We start from the raw sequence: 27,796 nt of genomic DNA, 5'->3' as shown, positions 1-27,796 counted from the left end.
AAAACTGAAATATAAGTCATGATACCATAAAAGTCCTAGAGGAAAACATAGGCAGTAAAATTGTAGACATCCCATGTGGCAATATTTTTGCAGATATATCTCCTAGGCCTAGAGCAAGGGAAATAAAGGAAAAAATACACAAATGTGAATACATCAAATTAAAAAGTCTCTGCACAGCTAAAGAAACCATCATCAAAATGAAAAGGGAACCAACTGTATAGGAGAACACATTTGCCAATGATACATCGGATAAGGGTTTAATCTCCAAGATATATAAAGAACTCATACAACTCAACACCAGAAAGACACACAACCCAATTAATAAATGGGCAAAGGACCTGAACAGACACTTCTCCAAGGAGGACATACACATGGCCCATGGACATATGAAAAAGTGTTCAATATCACTAGCCATCAGAGAGATGCAAATTAAAACCACAATGAGATACCACTTCACACCTGCAAAAATGGCTATCATTAATAAATCAACAAAAAAGTGCTGATGAGGAAGTAGAGAAAGGGGAACTCTAGTGCACTATCGGTGGGAATGCAGACTGGTGCAGTCACTGTGGAAAACAGTATGGAATTTCCTCAAAAAATTAAAAATGGAACTGCCTTGTGACCCAGAGAATCCACTGCTGGGATTATACCCTAAGAATCCTAAAAAACACCAATTCAAAAGAACTTACACACCCCTATGTTCACAGCAGTGCTATTTGCAATCACTAAGTGCTAGAAACAGCCCAAGCGCCCATTAGTAGAGATGAATGGATTGTAAAACTGTGGTACACTTACACAATGGAATACTATGCAGCAGAAAGAAGGAAGTCCCACCTTTTGTGACAATATGGATGGAACTGGAGACTATGATGCTAAGTAAAATAAGCTAACTGGCAAAAGACAAATACCATATGACCTCACTTATAACTGGAAGTTAATGAATAAAATAAACTAATGAGAAAAATAGAACCAGAGACATGGAAACATGGAACAGACTGAGAGGTGTAGGGGGTGGGGGAAGATGGTGTGAGGAAGGAGAAGCAACTCAAAGGAGTAAGGGAGGAGTCAAAGAACATGTATGAATGACACACAGGCATGGACAATGGAAAGGGGATTGACTGTGGGCTATAGGTGTGGGCTGGGTGAAGGGGGGAAGGGACAATTGTAATAGAATAAACAATAAAAAATAATAAAAACTTATCAGAAGTGGTGAATTTTTGTGTAGCCATTTAAATATTGAAGATGGAATAAAATAGGCAACATTTTTGGTATATTATGCTTTATTATTTCAAGAAAGGTAAAAACACTACTGAAATGCAAAAAAAGATTTGTGCATTATATGGAGAAGGTGCTGTGACTGACTGAATGTATCAAAAGTGGTTTGTGAAGTTTCTTGGATACTACTTTTTGGCCAATAATTCTTTGCTGTGGGGCTGTCTTATGCATTAGAAGATGTTTAGCAGCACCCCTGACCTCTACCCACTAGAAGTCAATAGCAAGAGATAGCCAATGTACTCAAAATAGCCAAATCAATGAAAAAGAAAAATGTGTCTTTTATTTTAAATGGACTTTTTGGCCAACTCAATAGTTACTTACGGGGGAGAGATGAACCTGTTAAATTATAGGACGGGATACAATTCAAACCATGGGAAAATATATAGGACAAGTAACCTTGTTTAAGTAATAAACTGCAAGAGGGAAAAAAGAGATAGAGGGGAACCTGTAGCTTTTAATTGTAATGTGAGAAACCTTACTTGGATCCTGAGTTTTAAAATATGGTAACTGTAACATTGCAATTATTAGAAGTTTACCACTGAACAGTTATTTTATAATCTGTGATAATGGTATTTTGATTAAGTTAAAAAAGTTAAAGAGTCCTAATCTTCTGAGATACATACTGAAATATTTACAGGTAAAATTATACCATCTCTAGGATTTGCTGTAGCAGAGTATGAGAGATGGAAGATAGATGAGGTAGGATTGGCAATGGGTTGATAATTATTGGGTATCTAATTTTGTGTTTAAATTCTATACAATAAAACATTTATTTGTATCACATAATTTTAATAGTAAATAAATTCAGAAAGATTTAAATGTCTAATGGAAATTTAGATAAAAAGTTATTTTAAAAGAAAATCTTTGTGGTATAAAATTTCACTAGCATTTAGATTTATTAGTTATCCAAATGAATTAATATAACAGCAATTATAACATATATTTTATGTTTACACATAGCATATATATTAATATATAGCAGTGTATTAATATAGTAATGTTATTTTGGACAACTCTATGATACCATATAAAACAATAAGAACTATATACATTTATATTTATAGTAAATAATAAAATTATTTCATAAGTCTTTCCATACTGAAATTGTTATTTTCAAAGAAGTGAACTTCATTGTTAACATTTCGGGCACAAATAGTTTCATCTTCTGACCAGAATGGACACCTACATTGAAAGAATATAAAAAAATTTTAGACAGAATGTAACATCACATGCTAACATGCTAAAGTTTGTGATATGGCTTACTATTTAAGGAAAATTACTTAAGATGTTAAGTCAGTTACTAATAGTTTTAGTTAGCATATGTAATAGAAAAATATTATTCCTTTTCAGTCAAATACTAAACAAAAGAAGAATCAAGTGTTTATTACATGCCTACATACAAAATCCATAAAGATCTAGATTTTGGTCTGACAAGTTATTTTCTAAACCAATACCAAAGAAATAAGTGTTATACAATAAAAATATTTAAATTGTTTTGTAAATAATAAGTATTTTAAAGCATTTATTTACCAATTTTGCATCTTTTTCTGGATGAAAGACTTCAAACACGTGCCAGTTTTCACATAATAGAGTTGTAGGTTGGGAACCCCAGCTGTGCCATCTTTAGAAGCTACAATAAAAACAAAATTTTTAATAGTAATTGTCCCCTAACACTAGTAACAAAGATTTCATTCTTAGAAAAAACTTGAACAAGATTATACAGATCAAGTAAGAGAGTTGCTTTAAATAAACTTTCCCCACTATCTTTAATCATGGATTTAGTCACCCATTCCTAAAGGCATAATGATAGCAGTTTGAGCAAAATTTCAGCATTTCTGAAATGAGTTAATTACTACAGATTTTAAGAATATGTAAGAGATTTCTTATTTATTAAGGTTGACATGGTTTGCTGTTAAGTGGATGAAATTATCTTATGAAACCTTGTATGTGTAAGTCACTCACATACACAGTTACATAAAACCATCCTTGATTCTCAATTTACCTTTTATTACAACCCAGAAGGTTTGCCATTGTACAAGGAACTATTATTTACTCAACAATATCCATATAATTAGAACATGCTTCTTAAAATAAATCCCTATACCAATTCTCAGTATTTTATTACTCATCTACGAAGCACAGCTGTATAAAATGTTCACATGACATGTTAGTATATCTCCAAAAGTATCAGCAATAGCACACCGCTTCCTATTCTTTGTCATACCATAACATTTCTTAAGAGTCTACTGTACTTTCTCTTTCATTTATAATGTTTAAAATTTTTTTTTTATTTTAAAGGTTATTAGTCTTAATTTTTGAGATCTTCTCTAATCAGTGTTTATTTACTTTCTAAATTTTCCCTTGGTTTTTTCTTTTCCTCTATCTCATGATGGATCTTGTCACTAACTTACTATACCTTCAAATTAATTAAAGTACATTATATTTGGAGAATATGAGATTCATTGTTGATTAAAAATATTTACACTACTTACTATCATAAAGATCAATTACTTTCTAGTAAGGCTATAAACTCTCTTTCCCCCCACTGAATTGAATTGGCCCTGTCAGAATATGTTTATAACTGGAAAGCACTTACCAGTATAAGGCTGCCAGGTTGCCAGGACAGTGTTTTTTGGTGAGAATTCAAGGCAAACTGCCTTTGGAAGGTCGAAGGAGTGCAGTAGTTCCTTGTTGGTGACACTGATAATATTTACTCTGGTTTCAAAAGAAATTACTTCAGCAACAAAATATGGTTTCACAATAGCCAGCACTATCAAAAACATTCATACCTCTTTTCAAAATCATTCAGATCATTCTTTGTTCATTTTTCATAAAAATCAATTTTTGGTTAATTCTAGAAAATACCTGATAATCACCTTAACTGAAAAAAGTATACATTTTACCAAAAGTCCCCTATATAAGGTTGGTGCTGAGAAATAACATGGAGTTAGTAGAAGGACAACAGATGATTCCACCTTCAGCTGGAAAAAAAACAGGCCTTTAAGTGAAGAGAGTTAACCTATATACAGGCTGAGGCATATCAAACCAAAGAGAAAAAAAAAGAGGAGTTAAAACAGAAATATAGCTTACTTCAATTTTATTATTTATTTATTTATGTATTTTTGCTTAATTAATAGGCATTCATTTCTTAGAGTTCCAGAGGCTAGGAAGTCCACGATCAAGGTGCTGGCGGGTCTGTTCCTGCTGAGACCCTCTTTCTGGCTGGTAGAAAGCTGCCTTCTTTTAGGCAGCTTTCTCACATCACCGAGAAAAAGTGTACTTTAAAATGAGTAAATGAAAGCTGTAGCAGAGGAGGAAATCAGCACAGAGACTTTGGATGTCTATCAAAGTCTCAGAAGCAGTCTCCAAAGCAGGGGAGTCCAACCTGTCAGCCAGGGGCCATGCGCAAGCTCAAGATGGCTGTGAGTAAGGCCCAACACAAAATCGTAAATTTACTTAAAACATTATAAGCTTTATGTGTGTGTATGATTATGTGTTGCAATGTATTTAATGTGTGGCCCAAGACAATTTTTCTTCCAGACTGGAGCAGAGACGCCAAAAGGTTGGACACCCTTGCTCCAAAGAATAGACTGTAAGAATTACTGTGGTATGATAATGACAGAGATTTACAGTAACTATATAATAAAAAGTTTCCAGTTTTTAGGACATACCATGTTCTGGTCTAACCACTTTACCTACATTTTTCCATTTAATCCTCACAACAGTCTTACAAGATAGGTATTATCATCTCCCTTTTACACACGGTGACACTCATACATGCCAGAGCCAATCTTTAAAACTAGGTTGGTGACTTGCTATTATGTACTCTTTAGGGTAAAAAAAAGATAATCCATCTTATTCCAGAAATTGCTTAAAGTTACTTTGTTGTACTCAAGTTTGAGGACACTGAGATAGGATAAACAGAAACTGGTAAGAATACAAGATTATTGGATATTGTTCTTACACACACAGACACACAAGATTTTTTACAACTTTCTGTAAATTACGTATTTTAGAATTACATGAAGCTTTCTTTTTTGTAGTTGATAACTTTTATTAGTTATTCTTAGTTTAACAAAGGGTTTTATTTTGACTTTTTAAAAAATCACATACTTAAGGAAAAATCAGTTAGTCTCTGACTTAGTTGACCATGAACTTGGCAGAGACCACAAACACTGTATCTGTTTTTCTTGCCCCAAGAACATGGTGATGTATCACTGTGTCCACAGCACTTTAAGGAAATAAATGCTAGAACCAGGTACAAAAAATACCTATTAAAAAGATGGATATAACATATGGGGACATATTAAAAAGATTCAGAGTTGAATCCAAAGAAAGCCAAGTGGAGATACAAGGTATATAAAATAATTATAATAATTGCCAAGGTAAAAACTGATTTACTTAACAAACTCTAAGCTAGGACAGGGTTACCACAAAAAGATACAGACAATGAAAAGAAGTATGACAGGTCCTATTAGACAGTAAATATCTATGAATTTATTACTCAAATAGTATAAACTAAAACATGGATTTAAAAAATAAAAGCCAAAATTCCACAAAAGATTCACCAAAAAAGTAACATTAATAAATCATTAGAAGATCTGAGAGTACTTGCTTTCATTGAACTCAGATTAAGACTGTCAACATTGTGGGTAAGACCCAACATAATTATATACCTAGTAATTTGAGAGTAGTAGTTTATTGGTTGGATTTAATAATTTAAAAAATAAAAATACCAAAATTTTTAATTATAAAAGCTAATTCTGCCAGCTTATAGTCATAAAAACTGAATCAACTAATTCAACACAATCTTTTTAGCATTAATTTTTAAAAACCACGTGTTTAATCCAATCTGACCTAATAGTTGAAAGACTTCAGAATACATTACCACTGTATAAAAATCAATTAAAAAATGTACTTTTGAGCCTTGGTGGGTTTGGCTCAGTGGACGGAGCGATGGCCTGAGAACAAAAGGGTTGCTGGCTCTATTCCCAGTCAGGGCACGTGCCTGGTTTGTAGGCCAGGTCCCCAGTAGGGGGCATGCGAGAGGCAACCACACATTGATGTTTCTCTCCATCTCTTTCTCCTTCCCTTCCCCTCTCTCTAAAAGTAAAAAAACAAAAAATCTTTTTAAAAAATGTACTTTTAAAACTAACATGTCTTTTCACCCTTTTTAAAGAAAACCTAAGATTTTACATCTGATTAAAAACAACAAGCCCTGGCCAGCATGGGTCTGTCAGATAAGCATCATCCCGCAAAGCCAAAGGTTGTCAGTTCAATTCCCCGTCAGAGCACATACCTGGGTAGCAGGACTGGTCCCCCATTAGGGTGTGTACAAGAAGGAACCAACTGATGTTTCTCTCCCTTTCATTCTCCCTACCTTCCCCTCTCTCTCAAAAAATTAATTAAATCTTAAAATTGACTTTCAACCAAGCAACAAATATTTGGTCATTTTCCTGGTTCTGTGAACTGAAGTGTTATACTGACTATGGAAATATTAAAAAGGACTGGTTTTCTTAACACAATTATGAGCATTTAATCAAAATACTTACTTCTTTTGCAAGACCGTTTTGTAATCTGATTATTTTATGTAATATACACTATACTAAACACACTTTTGATTAACTTACAAATAATTAGGTATATACTTCTTTTTTAAAAGATTTTATTTATTTTTAGAGAGATGGGAAGGGAGGGAGAAAGAGAGAGGAAGAGAAACATTAATGTGTGAGAGATACGTGGACTGGTTGCCTCTCGTATGCCCCCAACCAAGGACTTGGCCTGCAACTCAGGCATGTGCTCTGATTGGGAATCGAACTGGCCACCCTTTGGTTCACAGGCCGGCACTTAATCTACTGAGCCACACCAGCCACTGCATAGGTATATACTTTTATGTACAAAAAACTAATAGCAATAACTGCAAATAATGTTACCAATTTCACGGCAAAGATATAAAGTATCTAAATCTAGGGTAAACAAGTAAAGAATTGTTCTCTAAGTGTTAGTGCAGAATTTAAGAAACCCTAACCAATAACCTACAACACTATTTAAAACAACCTCTCAGATTATTCAACATTAAAGTAAATACCCTTTTTCATATGTTATTTTTTAATTCTAAGTAACTAGATAACTCAAATGAATCATGGCCCATAAATCAAAACAACTTCAGAGGTATTCCATGGAAGTAAGTTAGAGATGCCACCTAACTGCACCATGGCATTAAAAGATGGGCTCTATTAATGACACCCAAACACATATCACTCAAATAACGCCAGTTATGTTTTATATTAATGTCACATACATAAAATGTTATATAAATGAACACTAACTTTTCTCCATTGCTCCAGGCAAACAAGGTCCCATCCTTACTAAAGGTATAGACTTTGCAATTTTTCCCAGATTCCCTGAAAAGGACAATAAAAAAAAGTTTAAATTAATAAGCATTACTATTTTCCAAAAAATCTGGTTAAAAATTCACAATCCTACTACTAATTTTAACAACCAAGAACTTATATAACGTAGAAAATAATTCCAAAATGGTTCTGTCTACCAAAATACTTTATCTCTTAAAGCGCAGCGTCAACAACCATTGTAAAGTAAGCTGGAAAGTGGTTTTATGCCAACAGATCAATGTTAGGAAAGAAAAAAAGAGCCCTTTTGAGGGAATATCTAGTTTGTAGGACAACCTAAAAATGTAAGCGAATGTGGAAGTCAGCCCTGAAACTGAAAGAGATAAAGGGTGTGAAAAGGGAGACTTTGTGAAGGATGTCCCAGACCGCCTGCATAAAATACAGCGGTGACTAGAATATTCTCAAGTGGCCAAGAAGTGCCCCTGGATTTGAAGAAAAATACCTTCCATAAATTTCTCATGTGTAGAGACAGAAAGCATAATAGTAAGAGGATCTTCACATTAAGTAAATACAGATGCAGGATTCTATATAAAAACAAACTTGTGGAAATTAGAGTTCTTGGTGATATTCTATCAAGTTAACCTAACTCTGAAGTACTGTCTCTCAACTGCAGATGGCTACTATGATTACATCTCCCAGTGACAGTGAGGAGCCGGACTGAAATGTGTATGTGTGTACATATATGTAGATGTCCATGTGTAGTCACACCATTAGGTCAGAACTTCATGACTAATCAACACTGAATTATTAAGAGTGCACTGAGAGCTAACCAGTACATCCCTTTTATACTGGTTACTATCTTTGCATTAATTCATCTGCAGATGACATATGTGTTTCTGCAATCACACAGTAACAGTAGCTTATACTCAGTTTGTGGTTACCGAAATACTACTTTTTCCTTCACAATAAACAGCTATGACCAAGATGTCTTCTACTCCATACTGTGAAACTCATTTCTGAATCTTAAGGCAGAACTTTACAACTATCGTATTCAATTCCACTGAGGCTTAGGCTTACTATTCCAGCCTACTGAGATCTATTTACATCTTGATTTTTCTGTTTTAAAACAGTTATTCCTTACAGCTTTATGGAATGTGTAAATTATAAAACATTGTCCTAAGCTATCATCTAAATTAAATATTTAAAATGCTGAATGAGCTCTGAACAAGATCCTGTCGGTCACCAACAGTCTTTTCCTCAAACTAAAATCAATTCGTTAAATCAGCTGATTTCACAGCACTTAACCACAGACAACTCTGCCATTTCCATCACCCAACCAACAGACGTTGTCATTTCTCAGATACTTTACCAAAATCATGTTCATAGATTATTCTGTGTCTGGAAATTCTACTCAAAAAGGAAATGAGATAAGCTTAAAACAACTTTTTCTTAACAAGCTCATTTTGACTTCAATCATCACCCCCTCATGTCATGATTGTAAATTGTCCTTTTAATAACTTATTCTACAATTCTGTTTAAAGTTGAAGACAAGCTTATTAGACTAGACTATAGTATCCAGAATTTAATTCTTTTCTTAATCTTGGCAATTGAGAAATTTTGTCTATTTCCTTCTGGAATAATCTTTTAAATAAAAAATTTCAAATATACATAAAAATAGAGAAAGAGTATGATAATGCACCAATGTATCTATCACCAAACTTAATTATTAACTCATGGCCAATTTTGTTTAATTTACTGCCTACTTTTATATTTAATGCCAGAATATTGTAAAGCAAAAACAGATCTCATATCATTTTAGGCTATACTTCAGTATACATCTCTAACTGATGAGGATATTTTTAAAACCCATAATTACTATCATGCTACTTCATCTCACAAAATAACAATAACTCCCTACTATTATTTAATGCCCAGTACTTGGATATCCAGGGTTTTTTTAAGTGCCTCAGGTCATTCTAGTATGCAATCATATTTGAGAATCATTCATCCAAATGCTTGATTAAAACCAGGTTTTTTGTGTTTTTTTTAAGGTTTTATTTATTTATTTTGAGAGAGAGGGGAAAGGAGGGAGAAAGAGAGGGAGAGAAATATCAATGTGTGGTTGCCTCTCATGCACCCCCTACTGGGGACCTGGCCCACAACCCAGGAATGTGCCCTGACTGGGAATTGAACTGGTGACCCTTTGGTTCACAGGCCAGCCTTCAATCCACTGAGCCACACCAGCCAGGGCAGGTTTTTTGTTTTGTTTTGTTTTGTTTTTCACCTTCATAGGAGGTAAGTACTATGTAGCTCCTGTTACAACTCACCAGGAGACACATGTCTCCTTGTTCTACTCTTAGTGATGCTGAGATTGTACCGCACTCATTATGTACCTCCTCAGTTTCACATAACCCGTCCTGCTCCTGGGCATCAGCTTTTCAACGAAGAGACCTGGCTACCTCATCCCCTAACACCACTGTCATTTCATACTTTTCAGAAGTGAGGGCCATATTTCAGCATGGCTTTCATTATGCCAACTGCAGTAGCAGAAAGAGGAGCTCTGGCATTCAGATTCAACCCTAACAGACCGAGAGAAGCTGTGGCTGCAGGTACATTTCTTACGCTCCTCTCCACAAGATTGTTTGGAGGCACAGTGGTTCCATATAGCCTCTCCAGAGACATTCTGCATGACCAAGCAACCTGGCTGTATTTTGGGAATCTGTGGTCAGCTCAGTACACCCCATGTTGTATTTGCTTTCAGTTCTTTGGCTCATTCCCTTTCCCTCTCATTCTTGATGCCTTGGACTGCAAAGCACAATGAAGTGCAGCACAAAAGCTTTGGCATGTATTCTTATTTTCTAGAGTAGTGCTTTTCAAACATTAATGTGCTTACAAATCACCTGAGGATCTAGTTAAAGTATAGACTCTGATTCAGTAAGCTGGGTAGGGACTGAGGTGTTACATTCTGCATGGGCTCAAAGTGACACCCACATGGCTAGCCTTGGGCCCATGCCTCCATAACAAGATTCTAGAGAACTGGTTCTAATAAAAATTGATCAATAGATTCAGATGATGTCAGCCTGATTAAAAAGTTCCCCATTAAGAGTTCATCCCAGTTTCAACGTCTTTTAATGATCATTTGTCTAGATCAGTGCTTCTCACAGCAGGGTCCCCAAGACCTGCAGATTAGCATTACCTGGGAACCTGTTAAACATTCAACTTCTTGGCTCCCACCTCAGATTTAAATCAAAATATCTGGGGAGAGTACAGCAAACTGTGTTTTAATATTCTCTTCAATGATTCTGATGTATGCTCAAGTTTAAGAACCACTGATACATGATTTCTTTAGAATTACAAAATAGTGATTATCTAACCCCATCATTCCTCCTGCATTAACTGGGTTTCTTCTATAAAGAGATTTTCCTCGCCAACAATTTGGTTACTTTGAAAAAGTCTGTATGGGAAAAGCAAGATAAATGCTGATTCCTATTTATTGATTAATTTTCAAAATAACGAGCAAGTACCACATCAATCTTTAATGTTGATCAACAAATTTGGAGAGAAGGGAATTTTGAGGAAGTGTTTATATACTTGATTTGTCTCAATCCTTTTAGTTATTATTCATCTTCATGCTCAAACTTTCCCTTCTTCAGTTGGTGTGCACTCCTTCAAGCTGGCTCCTGCGACCCTTTAACAAAACCCCACTAGTCTTTTACAGCTTTCTTGCTTTTTGGCACTAGGTGTCTCCAGTTCAATGTGCACATTTTCTACCCTAGACCTGCAGTCAGCCCCTTCTCCCAGGAACTGGTTCCTTTTAGTGAAGAACGGTGTTTAGAGATCACAGTCAGTGATGAAAGGGTGTTCGCTGCTACTACATTATCGCTGCTTTTAGGCATTTTTAGTGGATAAAACTAGCAAATACAATTAATTTTATGAAAAAAATTATGTGTTCATATTGACATATGCAAGTCTACCCCTTCACTGTTAGGCTGAAAATCTTAGTTCCTAATGACATTGTTTTATTCAACAATAGATTTAAAATGATAGTATCAATTTTCTGTTAACAGTAAAACTGCTGAATGCTTTTAAGAATTTTTCAGGTCATCATATGGTTATCCTACCAACTTAACATACAGCAAGATTTACTTGTTTCCATTTTAATTTTTTTAATTTAAAACAGTAACATGGTCCCAAGTCAAAACTATACATACCAAAATTCATTCACAGACATGTCCCGTGTCCTATAACTCTCTTTCCCCAATATTCACTTTGATTCATTTTTGCTTTACCCATTCAATGTTTCTGCTTGAGAAAAATATCTCTATATCTACCTAGCTATATATTATGTATATTATATTTTAATATTTTCTTCACTTTTTATACCTTTTTCATTCTGGGATTTCATGAAAATTACAGGCAGTGGTTTGGCCATTGCATCTGTACATTTTTCCTCATTCTCTAAGATAAAATTCTTCTAAGCTCATGGCTTGAACTCAGTTACACTATTGTCTACACTTTTTCTTTTGAGCATGCTTAGGCTAATCTTTTTTAATATAAAGCTCTGTTTTCTTGATGGAGTATATGCAATTTCTTCCATCTTCTGAAATATTATATAATATGTCCCAAGAAACTAGTTGTTCTTTCTCCTTGTTTTTCAGAATATAACAATGGCAAAAATAATTTAGAATATCCTATATATTTCCCATCAGCATCACTCAACAAGATAAATCATACCTTGGAAACACTGTACTTTCTGTAAAATGTGGCGGTCCATTCACCATGTACAGTCCCTCTGATCCTCGGACTAAAGAGACAAAATAGAAAGAATGCAATGACTTTGATGATAAATACTTAGTCATCACAAATGTCTTAAATAACAAAAAGCTTTCAGTCAAAATATCAATAAAATTATTAAGCATTTCCTAGAACTATAGAATGCTAGCATTAAAAGGACACAATTTTCTTACCCTATTGCATAAAATCATGTAACTGCTGAGAATAAACAGGTAATGCAACAGACTGAATTTTTGTGTCTCTCCCAAATCCCTTAGTAGGAACCCCAATCCCAATGCAATAGCCAAAGGCGGGGCCTTTGGGAGAGAACTAGATCACAAGGGTAGAGCTCTCTCATAAATGGGGTAGTGCGCTTGTAATAGCCCAGAGGGCTAGCTCTCTGCTGCCATGTGAAGATAGACAGAAGCTGGCAATCTACAGCCTGTCAGAGGGTCCTCACCAGACCCAGGTCATGCTGGCCCCCTGATCTCAGACTTCCAGCCTCTACAACTGTAAGAAATACATTTCTGGTGTTTATAAGCTACCTGGTCTGTGGTACTTTGTTATAGCAGTCCAAACTAAGAGAGGTAATATCACTGATTTCTTTTCCTATAAAAAATATTCATTTATAGTCTCTAAGGAGACTATTTCAATAAGTCCACTTTTATCTATTTTATAAGAAATCTATGCATGCGCACTGAGATACAACATTCATACTTATATTCCTTCATTCAAATGAAAAAGAAGCGATCTTAGTATTAGATTTTCACATTTTTAATCTCATTTTCAGAATGTGTGGATATTAGAAACAGAATTAGAAGCTGAGTCTAAGTTCAATCTTCTTTGTATTAGCTTACTCTCTCAAGTAACTTTTATAAATAAAAACTCAAAACTTTAACGTAGTTGTGCCGTAGTAGAAAGGGCATAAATGCAGAGGCAGACTTCTGTTCCTACCTGGCTGTGGGACCCTGGCTACACCACCACCTCTAAATCTGTTTCCTGCTTTGTAAGAATGAAAATATTAAGAGTAGAGGGTAGCTGTGTGCTTTATATAAAATAATAACAAAAATATAGTATACAGCCAAGGTTCTTAATATAAGGCATTATTAATATATTTATAATTTCTCAAACTAAGAGAGCAAGTGGGATTAGACACATTCATTTACAAAGTCCCCAATGATAGTAATATCTTAAAATACTGCGTGAACAAAATTTAAGATTTAATAAGAATAAAAATCATACTACTAGATTATACTTTTGAAAATAGCTGAATTAGCAGCTTCTAAAGCTGAATGAACTAAATTCATTCAATAGTCAACAAATGCTTATGTGGTGGGGGGCAGGGGGACGCGGAGAACTACCTCCTAGACCCTATGTTGAAATACTGGAGATACAGAGGGAGGAAAATCAGCCTTGTCCCTGACCTAGTTAATAAAATAATTGGTGAAATATACGGAGTTCTGTAACTGTTCAGTGCTACAGAGGAAAGATATATGGGGCTAACAGCGGAATAATAAAGAGTTTTGATTTAAAAATGGAAGGTTATGGAACATGTCCTTGGTTAAATAATTTATGTACTGAGATCTGAAGGACGAATAGCAGTTAACAAGCAAAGAGAACAGCAACAAGTGCAAAAACTCCATGGCAAGAGATGATGAAGCATCAGAGGAATGGAGAAAAAGGCCTGTGTAGCTAGAAGGAGCTGGGGCTGGAGAATAAAACAGGGCTCACACCAAGCAGAATCCTGTGGCCAAAGTCTATAGCCTAAGAGTGGTAGGAGGCTTCAAGAGGATTGTAAGCAGATTTTTAAAACCAGATTTACATTTTGAAAAGGTCAGTTTAGAAAATAAACTGGAAGGGACTAAGTGTGGATGTGAAGAGACTAATCAAGACCATTCTATAGTAGCCCCATAGGAGAGATGAAGGAAACTTGGACTATGGTGGAGCAATGGAAATGGAGAGTGAAGAATGAGTGTTCAATATATAAGAGATAAAAATGACAGGACTTGGTGATTGAGTTACTATTTTATGAGCTAAAATTCTTGCTAGCAGTAATAGCATAAGAGTTGAAAAGAAAAAGTTCTACTGAGGTCCACGGCTACAATTACAATTGCTTCCTTTTCTGCCAGCTGTACACAAATCTTCCACTCTTCTCTTGGTTACTGGAAAAACTGCAAAGTTGGTAGAGACGGGCTGCTCTTGCCTCCAACTCTAATCCATATTTCCTTTGCCTCCTCCAGGGACAGTTCTCAGATTCACTAATATTCTGCCTGTGAATGAGCTCAATTTTCAGATACCGAAAGTAATATAAATTACACTCCCAAAGTAAGTAATTTAAACTTAGAAAGAAAGTAAAAGAACCACTGATGAACAAGACAAAAATCTGTATCCTCACGGAGCTTACATTTTCGTAGAGAGATGGAAAATAAGTAAACACATAATTGAATTATGAGTTTCTTAGACATTTATAAATATATAACTGGAGATCATGTTTCCTGATACCATATGCAGAGAGCCAGACGGAGCTGCCAAACTGTTGTGGGTAGTTTACCCTGAAAGAGAATGGAGCTCAGCAAAGTATACTGCATATATCAAAATCTAAACTCCTTACACCACAGCCTACAAGGCTCTCTCTATATGACCTGGCCCTGCATAGCTCTCCGTGCTAGGAATTAAGGATTAAAAAAAAAAAATCCATCACTGCACTCAAGGTGATTTCAAAAGAACTTTATTGTTACACCTTGAATGAAACACTAAAGATATCTGTTCTAAAAATGTAAAGACATTTAGAAAACATTTTGTGCCAGAAAATGTTCTTCTAGATTTAAATACTATGAAGTTCAATTCTTGCCCTGGCTGATGTGGCCCAGTGGATTGTGCACCAGCCTGCGAACCAAAGGGTAGCTGGTTTGATTCCCAGTCAGGGCACATGCCTGGGTTGTGAGCCAAGTTGTGCCCCAAGTAGAGAGCCTGTGAGAGGTAAGTGCACATTGATGTTTCTCTGACTCTCTTTCTCCTTCCCTTCCGCTCTAAAAATAAAAATAAAATATAAAATGAAAAGTTCAATTCTTTAGAATCAATAGTCTCAATTGCTTCTTGGCCTTTTGACTATTCTCTTACCACACAGATAAAACAGTGCTATTTCTTATCACCAAATTAATCACCTGCTGCAATACTGCATATGATACAGTATGATTTAGAAGAGGACAGGCCATACTTTTCTTAATACTGTAATTAAGGTTCTAACAAACACTATTTGAGGGATTAATAAAAAGTGAGTTTCCCAAACTAGGGAGTTCAGTTACCAGATTTCACTGTAATCCTAGGTTACATAACATTTGTCAGCCTAATGAGTTCCCTCCCACAGCTGCGGCGGCAATGGAACACACAGAGTGTGCTCTTTCAGAAATCACACGCAGGCCTAGGAAAACAAAATGACATATCAGCAGTGTAGTCCCAAAGAAGCTGCAGTGTAACTAGGAAACGTGCTGTATGGTGATGCAATCAGTCCATGTTCTGTTGATTTAACTGCAGGCCCAAGAACGCATGCTGGAGGCGACTGGCAAAAAAAAAAGAAAAAAAGAAAAAAAGCTTCCCCAACTCAGCTTCTTCTGTTCTCACGACACCTGTGACTAGTGGCCTTAGCCTTCATCCTTGTTTTGCTGTTATCACTGACCACAATGCTTACTTGGGGAAAATTCCAAGTTTTTGTACATTATACTAAAGCAGCAGCTGTACCTCAGAACCCATTAAGACAGCCTTCTGGCCACAGCAGTGGAAATTTTCAGGGTATTCAAAACAACCAGTACAAAGCTTTCCTTTTCTAAATTTCTATTTCATACCTGCATCCCAAACTAAGATAGGTCTGATACCCCAAGGAAGTTGCTAGACTAAATGTTTGTGCACCGCACCCCTAAAATTCATACGTTGAAATTTAACCTCTAATGTGACGGTATTTGGAGGTGAGGGCTTTGTAAGGTAGTATAAGTAAGTGCCCTTGTAAAAAGAGACTCTAGGGAGATCCCTGGCCCCTTCTGCCATGTGAGGACACAGACAGCTGTCATAACAGCCATCTATGAAACAGGAAGCAGGTGTTCACTAGATTCTGAATCTGAGTGACTTGACTTTGGACTCCCCGGTCTCCAGAACTGTGAGAAATAAATTTCTATTGTTTATTAGCTACCCAGCCTGTGGTATTTTGTTATAGAAGTCTGAACAGACTAAGAAGTAGGGGGGAAAACCCTACTTAACCCCACTCAACCCATACCCTTTCCTGTAGATTGATTAACCCCAAATCTTACAAGGTAACACTTGACAGGAAAGTCAGGGTGAAAAGTGTCAGGTCTTTCCTGCACAAGTAGCATTCAGTCTCATGTGGTTTTCAATGCCTGGTTTTAACGTGTCTGCAGAAGTGAAAATCTTGAGTCAAATTAATCAACCGCTTTTCAAGAGGCACACGTTTGCATTCTACATAAATAACCCTTTAAAAACAAAAACCCAAAGGTTACATATGCCATGATTCCATTTATATAACACTCTTGAAATAACAAAATTATCATGATAGAGGACAACTCACTCATTGCCAAGGGTTAGAGTTGGAAGGAAGTGCCATATAAAAGGTTAGTGTCTTCTTTGTGGTGATGGAGCAGTTCTATACTCCAACAGTGGCAAATACATGAATCATTTTCTTAGACTGCACACACACACAAACTGGCAGAATACAAAGAAGGACTGCAGTTTAGTAAACACTACCGTACTAGTGTCAATTTCTTGGTTCTGATAACGTACTATGTCTCTGTAAGACGTCATCAGGGAAAGCTAGGTGAAGGGGCCATGGAAACTCTCTTTATTGGTTTGGTAATTTCTCATGGTCTTAAATTATGACTATCAAAATAAAGGGCTTTAAAAAGCCTATCGTTTTTGGTAATGCTTTGCTCACAATACACCAAAAAATTAAATTAATCAAAAGTTTTTCAACATTTCTCAAAAATGTTACATTAAAATCAAAAGTTGAATAAACCAAGACTTTTATACTAAGGTAAAAAACATATTCCCCAAGACAAAAGTACCCATTAAATTAGACAACCTTCTTTGTACATGATGCTTTGCAAGAGATAGGTCTATTTTAGGAGAACTAATTATAAACTGAATTCATCATAAAAATCATATTGAGTCACTACAGTTTTGTTCATACATATAAGCCATTATTTAAAACAAATATTTTCTTCAAACCTCCCTTCATAGAAGCATAACTATGAGAAAACATTTTAGTACTGCTAAAGATAGTTTACTGGATTTAATCACTACGACTAAATTTTTATACAAATTTGAACAAACGGATATACAAAGTCTATTAGAAGAAATACAAAATCAGGTTAATAACAGAATCTAAACTGTATTACAAGGTAATAAAAGCAAAAATAAATATAAACTCAAAACAAAACTCTTTTCAATAATTGAAACAATTTTTTTCTACACAGGGCTTTCTAATGAGGAATTAATTTTAATTGGAAGTGACTGAATGTGAAACAGTGAACAGAATGTGGAGCTAGCTTAACAGTGTATGGAGACTTGATATGATCTTGTTCTTAATGATTTCCCTTCTTCATCAAAGGATATCTGGCAGTATGTTCTATCACAAAGAAAAATCCAGGATGCAAACAGTTCTTTCCATTAAAGCAACAAGTGCCAGAGTTTCACACAGAATAACTGTTTAAAAACAGTAATTATATTAAATAGTGTACATACATAATGTATTTTTTAAACTGACTATCCTTTCCAGACACCCAAGTATAATTTACTGTTCTAGGCCTGAGTTAATATGAGGAAACTACTGGGCTTCAATAAACAAGGGTCCTGTGCCAGGGGTATGGTGGTTATTATAATGACACTCTTTCTGACCTTTACATCTGCTGAAGTATGTATGAACTTAGGAAAATGACTCAACTTTTAATAAATTATCTCAATGGCCTCATCTAGGCAAGCTGATCAGACCCTGTGGGTTACATGTTAAGGCCACCGTTGTTTTACATGCCTAGCATCCAGGCTCCACTTTATGTGACTCTTATTTTCTTTTGGAAACTGTTCAGGGATGAGAATATAATTTGGTCCTGGTGATCGGATTAACAGTCAACTGATTCAAAGATGAGCAAGAGCTAAGCCAAGCTAAAGACAGCCAGCCTTGTGACTAGCAAAAACGTGCTCCTTCTTTAGGGGCTGCTTCACTGGCTGAATGCAAACGTGGAGCTCCCAAGTAGAATGTCAGCCCAAGAATGAACTGAGAAGAAGTCAAGAGCACAGGGATAAAGAAGATTTTTGGAGTCATGCTAATACCTAGATGCGGCAATATTGAAGTTTTAAGGTTAAAGTTTTCTTTAAAAAATCTCCTTTTCACATTCTTTGGCTTTTGCCATTTCCAGGTAAAAGTTGTGACTAATAAAATTTACTGGATAATGTCCAAATTGTTCACAACTCTTCCATGAGTCTAAGCTTTAAAGGTTCTACAAGTAAAAGAACCTCTTGTTAACTAAAATATCTATTCTAAAAATGTTTAAAATATTAATTATGTAGGTACAAAAGGGGGAATTCTGTCCATTGTTTCTGTGCATCTAGGTTAACACACCTTCGAAATAGCACCTTGAAAAGAACTCGTAATCTTGTTAACAATCCTATAATCCAATCCCCACTTTGCTCTTCCCACCTTCATATAATTTTCCTTAAGCTCCCTTCTTACTTTCAAGTGAAAAAGAAGCTGCAAAACTTACCCCGTATTTTGCCGCATATAATGTGCTCCCATGTATAATGCACACCCACATTTTTGGCCCAAACTTTCAGGGAAAAAAATCTTCTGTTTTAATCTTTTTAACTCAATTTTTTACTTATTTATATTTAGAAACAAAACCGATTATTGTATTCCAGGTTATTATTTTGCATATGGATATTGTTATTGCTTTCTAGAGTTACACTTTCAATGCATAAGTATAAATACAAGAATTAGAAACATTTATTTAGATACAGAATCAGTACTACCCATGTGTAATGTACATCCTTATTTTTCCTTCAAAAATTTGGGCAAAACGTGCACATTATACATGGCAAAATACGGTATTCTCTGGAGCATTTCAGATCTTGTTCCCCTGCATATGTGATCAGTTTGGCTCAAACGCTTTAAAAAATTCTCTACAGGTTTTAACAGTTCTTATGTCAACAATCAGTATGTTCTAGTGGGAAAAGGAAAAAAAGGCCCATGAAGTGGAATGACTGAATATAATGACTCAACCAATTTGCCATGTGACTCTGACCACTTAACCTCTCTGGGCCTCTATGAATATGAGAATATGGTGGGTAAATTCACTAGATAACCTTTAAACTTATACGAAGTCCTTTATTTTAAACACTGTAGGAAAACTGTCATTCTTGGTTAATTTGACTATAAATTAAGTGGTTATTTTTCATTAATTTATTCCTCCATTAAATATTTAGATTATCTATTGTTTACCAAGCACAGTAGCTGGTACTAAACTGACAGGAATGAGTAAGACTCTACCTCTGCAATCAAGGAGTTCACAGTCTAGCAGGGAAGAAAAGCATCTACCTAGATAATTGTCATATAAGTGAGGAAAAAAAATTCAAGTATATATGAGATGCAAAAATAGCCTGGGGAGTGACTACCTGGGAAGAGGAAGGAAAGACTTCACAAAGCAATGATGTCTGAAATGAATTTTTTAAAAATAAGAAGATGCTAGCTAAATAAAGAAAAATAGGAAAGCCCTAGACTGGAGAAATGGGTTTTTCAAGGGTATTATAAGAAGTTCAATATAGATGGAACACAAAATAGGATGGAATGGCAAGGAAATGAATATCAAGAGCTATTCATGTGTAACAGTGGAAAACTGTAACACTGGGAAATTCTAACCCACCCCACCATTCTTTCACATTGTTTCTGTAAATGCTAACTCTGAGTAATTTGTTGCTTGTAGATAAAAAACTTGTTTGTATAAGAATCCTGGGAACTAACTTCAAAAGATACAGACTCAGTTCAGGCATCCTACCTCCAGGAGATTTGCTGACTTTCAAAGGTGGAACCAGAATCACATGAATCCAGGCCAACTAAACCAGGATGCTGCACACTAGACCATCACTGGCCTTACTGGAATGGACTGTGTTTGTCTGCATGAAGAGAACTTTTCAACCCCTTTCCTTGATCTCTGTTCTGCTCCCCTCTCCCTCATTACAAAAACAACTGCCTCCACTGAGAGGAGGAGATGGGCTTTGCGACATGAATCCCCCATCTTCCAGGTCGCTAACACCGGAAAATAAAGGACTTTCATTTACATTAGCACCTGCCTCTCAAATACTGGCTTATTTTATAGTGGCAGGCAGTCAGACCTGCGTTTGGTTACGAAAGGATTGTAAAGGATTCACATACTATGCTCAACAGGATGAAATTTACCTTGTAAGCAGTGAGGAGCCACTGCGCAGATTTTGAAAGGGGAGAAAATGTATCAGATTTTAAAATGTACTAACTTTTTAAATTAGAGTTCAAATAAGCATTTAGTATTGCCACACTGTGAACAGCATACAAGCTACCTTTACAAAGCTAAAGAAAAAACTCATTCAATAATATACTTATGCCTTTAAACAGTATCTGCCTGGCATATTATCTATTAAACTGACTATTGATAAATGTTTGATAAATGAACACTTCATTCAATCTATGGTAGAGAGATTGAATGTCAGTGGCATAAAAGTAGTAACAAAGATATTAAGATGTAGAATGCCAAAAAGTGAAAAAGCTGAAAAGTATCCTTACGAGTCTCAGGGAGAAATAATCCTTTTCCACAAATTAAACAACCTGTCTCTCAACGACTTCTTTTTCCTTCTACATAAGATATTAAGTCACTGGTGTTTCGATCAAAGCCTTCTTTTCCCTTCCAACTCCCACCTCCTTACTTGATATTCACACGACACTCCCAGCTACTACCCTAGTCCAGAGTCTTCCCTGACTCTGTCCAAGACTAAGTTTATTATCTTCTCCAACATTAGAAACCCTTCCTGAGCTTTAAAAATCTCAGGAATCCTCTAACACTCTAATTCTAAAATGCACATAACCATTTCAACATCAAACATTCCTAGGATTATTTCTGTAATGCTCAATGCTACCATCCCAGACCAGTTTCATCCCTTGAAACGTACACTACCACAGTTCCATTCTTTCAAGTCACTCCTACAAGTCTGATTAAAGCAAGGAGTACAAAACTTGGTATTAGTTAAATCAACGTGTTTTTAATGATTGGTCACTTTTATGAGTCATATGTTTACATTTTCCCTCTTACAGAGTTAAGTGATTTCACATTGCCAACAAATAAAGGTTCGTGGAAACCCTTGGTAACAAACTTAACTAGCACTTTCTGTTATCTCCCTTCCTCTATTCCTGTAGCACTTAAAGCAGCAGCGAAGACGGTTGAAGGATCACGAGGAAGGGGAATGCACTAGCCCAGAAGCAAAGGACCTCACTTCCGATTACCATGCTGCACCAAGAAACCCAAAAGGCCCTACGGCTCTTCCGCAATCCACAAGAAAAGGCCAGACTCCTTGGCTTCCGGGTCGTCCCCAAGATAAGAGACAAAAAGAAACTGCTTTGAAGAGACAGTCCCTGGCTCGTTCGGAACTCACCTGTCAGTAGCGGCGTGGACGGCGCCATTTCGTCCCGGAAAGAGAAACCCAGAAGCTCGGGTCAGAGTTCACCAGGGCCAAACCCGGCCCCTACACGTCTACTCAGGCGTGGAGACGGCAAATTGGTATTTCCGGGGTCACCAGCCTCGGGGCCAATTCACTTCCGTTTGGAGCCAGCAACAGAAAAGGAGTCCCAAGGCGCACGCGCAGCTCTGGGGCCACACAACAGAATTTGGGAGGGTTGGGCTAGGGTTAGGCTAGGGCCCCTAAGCCTGCCTTAGCCCTCCTCGGCCCGTTCTTCTGCAGGCGGAGCCCGCACTTCCGTGGGGCGGAGTTCGCCCAGTGCTGACGTTGGCAGCCGAACCCGAAGTAGTTCGAGCCGACGGACCGAGCAGTCCTCTTGCTGCTTTCCCTTCCTCTTTCAGTCCACGCTCCCGGCGGCTTCAGGGCGAGCCTATCCCGGCGGCCTGTTGTCCTCCCGCGCGCCCTCCACGCTGAGCTGGTCAGCCCGAAGTTCCTCAGTCAGTCGGCGGCCCACGCCCCGCTAGCGCTCAGCCCCCGCGCTCAGGCCCAGTGTCCGGAGCTAGCGCCCCGCCTGAGAACCTCCTCATTCCGGCGGCGGCGCGGGCACCGGGAGCAGAGCGTCGCAGCGGCCCGAGGGGAAGCGAATCCGAGGGGTGGCTTGGGCAGGTGGTGGCGCCGCGAAGATGGTCGCCAAGCAGCGGATCCGTATGGCTAACGAGAAGCACAGCAAGAACATCACCCAGCGCGGCAACGTCGCCAAGACCTCGGTAAGGGAAGAGCGGCGCGCCTCGGATCTGCAGCCGGAGCCGAGGCCCGAGCGTAGGGCCGCATCGAGTTCTCCTCAGACCCGGCCGACTGTGGGGGTCCGAGGCCGCGATCTGGTCTCTTAAGTTGGGGGGCTTGGGGAGGTGGGTGCCGGAGCTGGGCGGCTCGGGAACCGAGGGGAGACTTGGCATGGAGTGCAGGCTGTGGAAGCCCTGCGTCGGAGTGGCATTTGAAACGGTGGGTTTTCCTTTTTGCAGAGAAATGCTCCCGAAGAGAAGGCATCTGTAGGACCTTGGTTGTTGGCTCTCTTCATTTTTGTTGTTTGTGGTTCTGGTAAGTGTTTTGGGGGCTCCCATTGGGCTGGATGTTGGAGGACGGGTTTGGGATGACGTGGTGACCCATAAGTGGTGCATCTTAACCGCGTAGTTCTCAACCCACCTGCCGTGAGCTCCACATAATGCTTTCATTTGAACCAATTTACTTGTCCCACATATGCACAGAGGGTGGTGCTCCAGAAATTTCTCTCAGCTTGATTTGTGCTCACAGGATATCAGAAAAGGAGGTCAGGTCCTTAGTAATGATCAAGTTGGAAGTTTAGACCAAAATAAACGAAAACGTCTCCCAGAAGGAGATAGAGGGTTTTGCAATCCTATTATCAGTACCTTTGCAAAACAGAAACTTTTGAACATTATGTACATATGGATGTTCGAACTTAATTTAATATGTCCCAGAATCTAACATCTTTATGTCAGTCTGGGTATATTTTATAGGATAAAGCTAGTGCAAATAGAGAAACGTGGCAATTTAATATGTGACAAATGGTTTTAGATTAATAAAAGAAACGTTTGACATACGGTAGGAAAAATTCATTATCAGGGCAGCCTGCTGTTAGAGTAATAGATTCCTGCCTCTGCAAATGGATTACAGAACGTTTTTTCTCTCTTGATTTAAAAGCTATTAATATCGAGGTATGTGTTTCTGTTTTTCACATTCGGGCATTATAAAGTTATTTAAGGTTTCTTTTTTTCACTTTGCCTATCTCCTAAGCTTACCAACTGGAAGTTTTCCTGATAAATGGCCAAGAGCCAAGCAATTTATATAACCTACAGATCATTGAATTTCAGCTCTGTGAGAACAAGGAGGCATACATACATTATAGGCTAGGCCTTTAGAGGACACAATATTTAGCAATAAACCAAAGTAATTCCATAGTTGAAAAACCTGTTTGCTTTGGTACTTTAAGTTCTTTCTGAAGTGATTGCTGATTTTCAAATTCCCTTGGACATTTAGATATAAAACTCAGAAGCTGAGATTTTTAAAAATAGCTTATTGACATTTAATTGTTTTAAGGTAGGCCTGTCTTCATTTCTTAACTACAGTGAAGTTACATAGCTTTTGCAAGTAATCGTTTAAGGATACTTGGGCTCAAACTACCTTAATAAATATATGCCACTTGCGAGACTTACTTTGTTCAAAGCATGTTTTAATATTTGCTCTTTCTCTTTACAGCAATTTTCCAGATCATTCAAAGTATCAGGATGGGCATGTGAAGTGACTGACCTTAAGATGTTTCCATTCTCCTGTGAATTTTAACTTGAACTCATTCCCAGTGTTTGATACCCCAGTTAAAAACAATCCAGTAAATCATCCTGCCTCAGAATGACTTTTCATATCATCATTCATGTGTCATTCCAAGGTTTCTTCATGAGTCATTCCAAGTTTTCTGGTCCATACCACAGTGCCTTGCAAAAGCACCACATGAATAAAGCAATAAAATTTGATTGTTAAGCTATAGTAGTGGACCCTACTTATTCAGTCATTTAAGAGTAAGTTTTTTAATGTGGTTATTAAAATGGTATATAGCATCAATAATTAGATTAAGTCTGTAGACAGGGTCTAATTTTGTTTTAATGCTAATGTGTAAATGAAATTAGCTTAATTTAAAATTTGGAATCTTACGGTTTTATATAGTTAGGCACTTTATTACAATACCTTGAATTGAAAGCACACTCCCAATAGGGTCATGTAACTGTCCTGTAATAAGGTGCTTATAAATGGAACAGCTATACAGTTAGCCTAAGAATCCCACAATCTTCAGCACCTAGGAAATTTTAAAAGCTTCTAAATGCCTAATGTAAAGGGAGATGCTTATAGCCATGTTTATTTTAACAATATTATTTCTATCACACTACCTTGGATTTTGCATGAGTGAATATACCAATCTAAGCTGCCATAAGAAAACTTGGTTAAGCATTTTGTAACTTAATCAGTTATTTCAGTTTCACTAAAAGATATCATGGTGGAGTAAAGTCAGGGAAGGTTTGTTTATGTCACCATTGATTTCACCAGAATTACTTTAATATATCAAAGGTGTCTACTATGCTAGATAACATTTTAGGGGAAAAGTACTACTAAAAATGGATGTCTCAGCCGGACATACTGTTGAGTCCAGTGTGCCATCAGACATCTTAGCATGTTAAAAGCACTTTTAACATCAAAAAGGCACATCAGCTAAAAAGTTACACTTGGTTTGGAAATGTTTTTCTAGAGTTATGATTAAAATTCCATTAGGGTTCTAGGTACATCAGACTAAAGTGTCATCTGGAATGAAATGGATTTGCTGATAAGGATCTTTGGTCTTCCCTTTGTTGTATGATTTTATAGGTTGTGATCACATTCTTTACTGATGGTAAGGGTGAGTGAGAAGGCAGATTTGGGGTGTTCGGTACCGATGGAAACTACAAGTATTGGCTATTTAAATACTTAGCCGTAACTTAGTTAAAAAAGCCTGAGAGGTGTCTATGTATTAATAAATTGGAAAGAAAGCTGCTTGTTTGCTTTGTTAATTGCCTCAGGATATTTCTTTTAAAATAAGCTGTTTTAAGAGGAACAGAAGGGAAATCTGCTACATAGTCCATACACAGTGTAAACCTCAGAGAGAGCTTCTGATGCCCCAAATTATGGGGGAGAGACAAAGGGGGGTGGTTAAGGACTATCAGGAATTGGCCTACCCTAGCATAGGAAAGGAATCAGCTGACTGGGGCCAACAGATTTTTGTCTTCATTGTTACCTTTCTCACCCAGGAAATCAGCCCCTGTACTTGTTTCCCTCTTTGAAACAAGTGTTTTGGTTAACTAATTCTATTTTATCATAACTTTTAAAATGAAAGTTATTGTTCTTAATTCATAGCAGGTGCCTTATTCTTTGCTTTGAGTCAAACCATTCCATATCAGAATTTCCCTTGGTGTACTATAAATAATTGACTTTAAGGTGTTGGGTTTTTTTTTTAAATGTACAATGTCGTTATTAATTTGATTGTTAAATTGCTGTAGCTAGCGATCATTTTACCTATGTAAAGTTGCATTCCCTTTGTATTTCATGTGTAATTTTTCAACTGAGTGCATTTTATATTAAGGATGGATTATGCATGTTTGGATCATTGAAAACTGTCTTACTTGATTTATTCCTTAAAAATAAAGTTCCCCGAATATTTGATGCCTTCTAAAAGAAAATGATTTTACAGACTTCTTATCTGAGTATACTTTTTACAGTTAATAGTATCATGTTGTACTTGAGGTAAAATAATTAGTACCCAGATACACAGATTTAAGGTTTATAAAAGGGGGTGGGTAGCGAGAAAAATATGTAAAAGCACAATGAATTAAATATTTCCCCACCTAGGATTTACCCTCATCTCATTCTTGTCTGAGTCGGGTTCAGGGAAGAAGCACAGTTCTTTTGATCTCCCTTGCCCCATTGAACTTTATATGGCATCTATATCAAGCACAGTATGAGAATAAATGCTTTACCACAGTTGTCTACATTATCCAATTACTGTTTGTAATTTAGCTGCCTTTCAAAGAGTTGTCAAAGATTTCATTGTATCTGTTGGGTTGTATATAATGTTGATCAAAATAATTGAGTGGGCTTCAGAACAAGTAAAAGATTTTCATTGTAACTGGATGCATTGTAATGAGTGGGCTTTGACTTATTAAAGAAATATGTACACTCAAGTGCAGGGCCATGGCTCTTCTCCCTGAGGCTGCTGGAGTTTGGTTGGTTCAAAGGACTACCGTGTGGTACTGGATTACGTTCTTGGGAGGGTCAACAAAATTTTATTGTGCTTTAGCATCTAAAATTAAGACATCAAATCTTATATTTGGAAATTGTTATGAGGTTTGATTTGGCTCTACCTACTTTTTTTTTTTTCACTTCTGGACACAAACCACAACTTCAAAAGGTTGGAGTTGGGTTCAACAACACAATCTACATCACTCCTCAGAGAATCCTTTCTTGTCTAAACATAGTCCCAGTCTAGCCACTTACACTGCTTTATCCTCAAGTTGAGTTCAGACAAGAATGTCCTAATCAGAGAAAGTACTAGTATGCAATAAAAGGCTATAAATTAAGCTAAAGGGAAAAATTCAACTGTCTGTGTTTCGATGATTTCAGAGTAAATTCTTATATATGAGAATCAGAGATGGAAAGGACACGGGAAATTTTGTCCAACTGCCTCACTTGACAGATAGATAATTTAATGGCTAGTGAGTAACTTAGGTGCTGGATATAGAGAGAGAACTGTGACTAGAGTCCCAGCACTCAAGTATCTTTCAGTCCAGTAGTGAGAGAAAAGACAATGACCAGAGTTGTGATAAGTAGTTCAGAGGAGAAAACAGATAAATGGCGTCTTTGCCCTTAAGAGCTAGTTGTGGTAGAGCAGAAACTGGAAGCAGGCTTTCTGACTCAGTGTACCCTGTAGAAACTTAGGAGTGTTTGCAAACATCCATACAGAACACTTCTGTTTTCATGAGCTCTTTGAAGAAAGTTGAAAAAAAAAACTTGTTCCTTTGTGGATGCAGTGTCTTGAAAATTTACTGTTGGCATTTCCTGTACAGCACAAAAATACAAAGATCAAATCCCTAGAGTTAAGCACT

The 27,796-nt window shown here is 36.9% G+C and overlaps 2 protein-coding genes across 4 annotated transcripts in view; one reads left to right on the top strand and one right to left on the bottom strand.

Annotated features, from left to right (window-relative positions):
- The window catches only part of EIF2A (eukaryotic translation initiation factor 2A), a 40,939-nt gene extending 18,701 nt beyond the window's left edge, over window positions 1-22,238 (bottom strand). Inside the window, exons 1-6 of one of the 3 annotated variants that reach the window (XM_024556295.3) lie at window positions 22,074-22,238; window positions 12,360-12,429; window positions 7,605-7,679; window positions 3,872-3,990; window positions 2,806-2,905; window positions 2,375-2,457 (exon numbers count right to left, since the gene is read on the bottom strand). In XM_024556295.3, coding sequence (XP_024412063.2) covers window positions 2,375-2,457; window positions 2,806-2,905; window positions 3,872-3,990; window positions 7,605-7,679; window positions 12,360-12,429; window positions 22,074-22,101 — 475 coding nt within the window. In that variant the 5' untranslated portion in view covers window positions 22,102-22,238. Of the gene's footprint in view, window positions 1-25; window positions 2,323-2,374; window positions 2,458-2,805; window positions 2,906-3,871; window positions 3,991-7,604; window positions 7,680-12,359; window positions 12,430-22,073 lie in introns of those variants that run through there. The other 2 variants (XM_053918248.1, XM_045192028.3) reach the window with 2 other exon arrangements.
- Window positions 22,239-22,456: 218 nt separating this feature from the next.
- On the top strand, window positions 22,457-26,357 carry SERP1 (stress associated endoplasmic reticulum protein 1). Its single transcript, XM_024556296.4, has 3 exons — window positions 22,457-22,864; window positions 23,120-23,195; window positions 24,372-26,357. The coding sequence occupies exons 1-3, from the start codon at window positions 22,781-22,783 to the stop codon at window positions 24,410-24,412; spliced, it is 201 nt and encodes a 66-aa protein (XP_024412064.1). The 5' UTR covers window positions 22,457-22,780; the 3' UTR covers window positions 24,413-26,357.
- Window positions 26,358-27,796: the final 1,439 nt, after the last annotated feature.

Source organism: Desmodus rotundus, chromosome 2 (genome assembly GCF_022682495.2).
Source record: "Desmodus rotundus isolate HL8 chromosome 2, HLdesRot8A.1, whole genome shotgun sequence".
NCBI classification, from domain to species: Eukaryota; Metazoa; Chordata; class Mammalia; order Chiroptera; family Phyllostomidae; genus Desmodus; species Desmodus rotundus.
Note: the sequence above shows the minus strand (reverse complement) of the source record. Positions and strands in the feature narration are given on the sequence as shown.

Coding starts and splice junctions, on each gene's coding strand:
- SERP1 (XM_024556296.4), top strand. CDS start 22,781: ATGGTCGCCAAGCAGCGGATCCGTATGGCTAACGAGAAGCACAGCAAG. Junction 22,865..23,119: donor GCAACGTCGCCAAGACCTCG/GTAAGGGAAGAG, acceptor TCCTTTTTGCAG/AGAAATGCTCCCGAAGAGAA. Junction 23,196..24,371: donor TTTTGTTGTTTGTGGTTCTG/GTAAGTGTTTTG, acceptor TTCTCTTTACAG/CAATTTTCCAGATCATTCAA.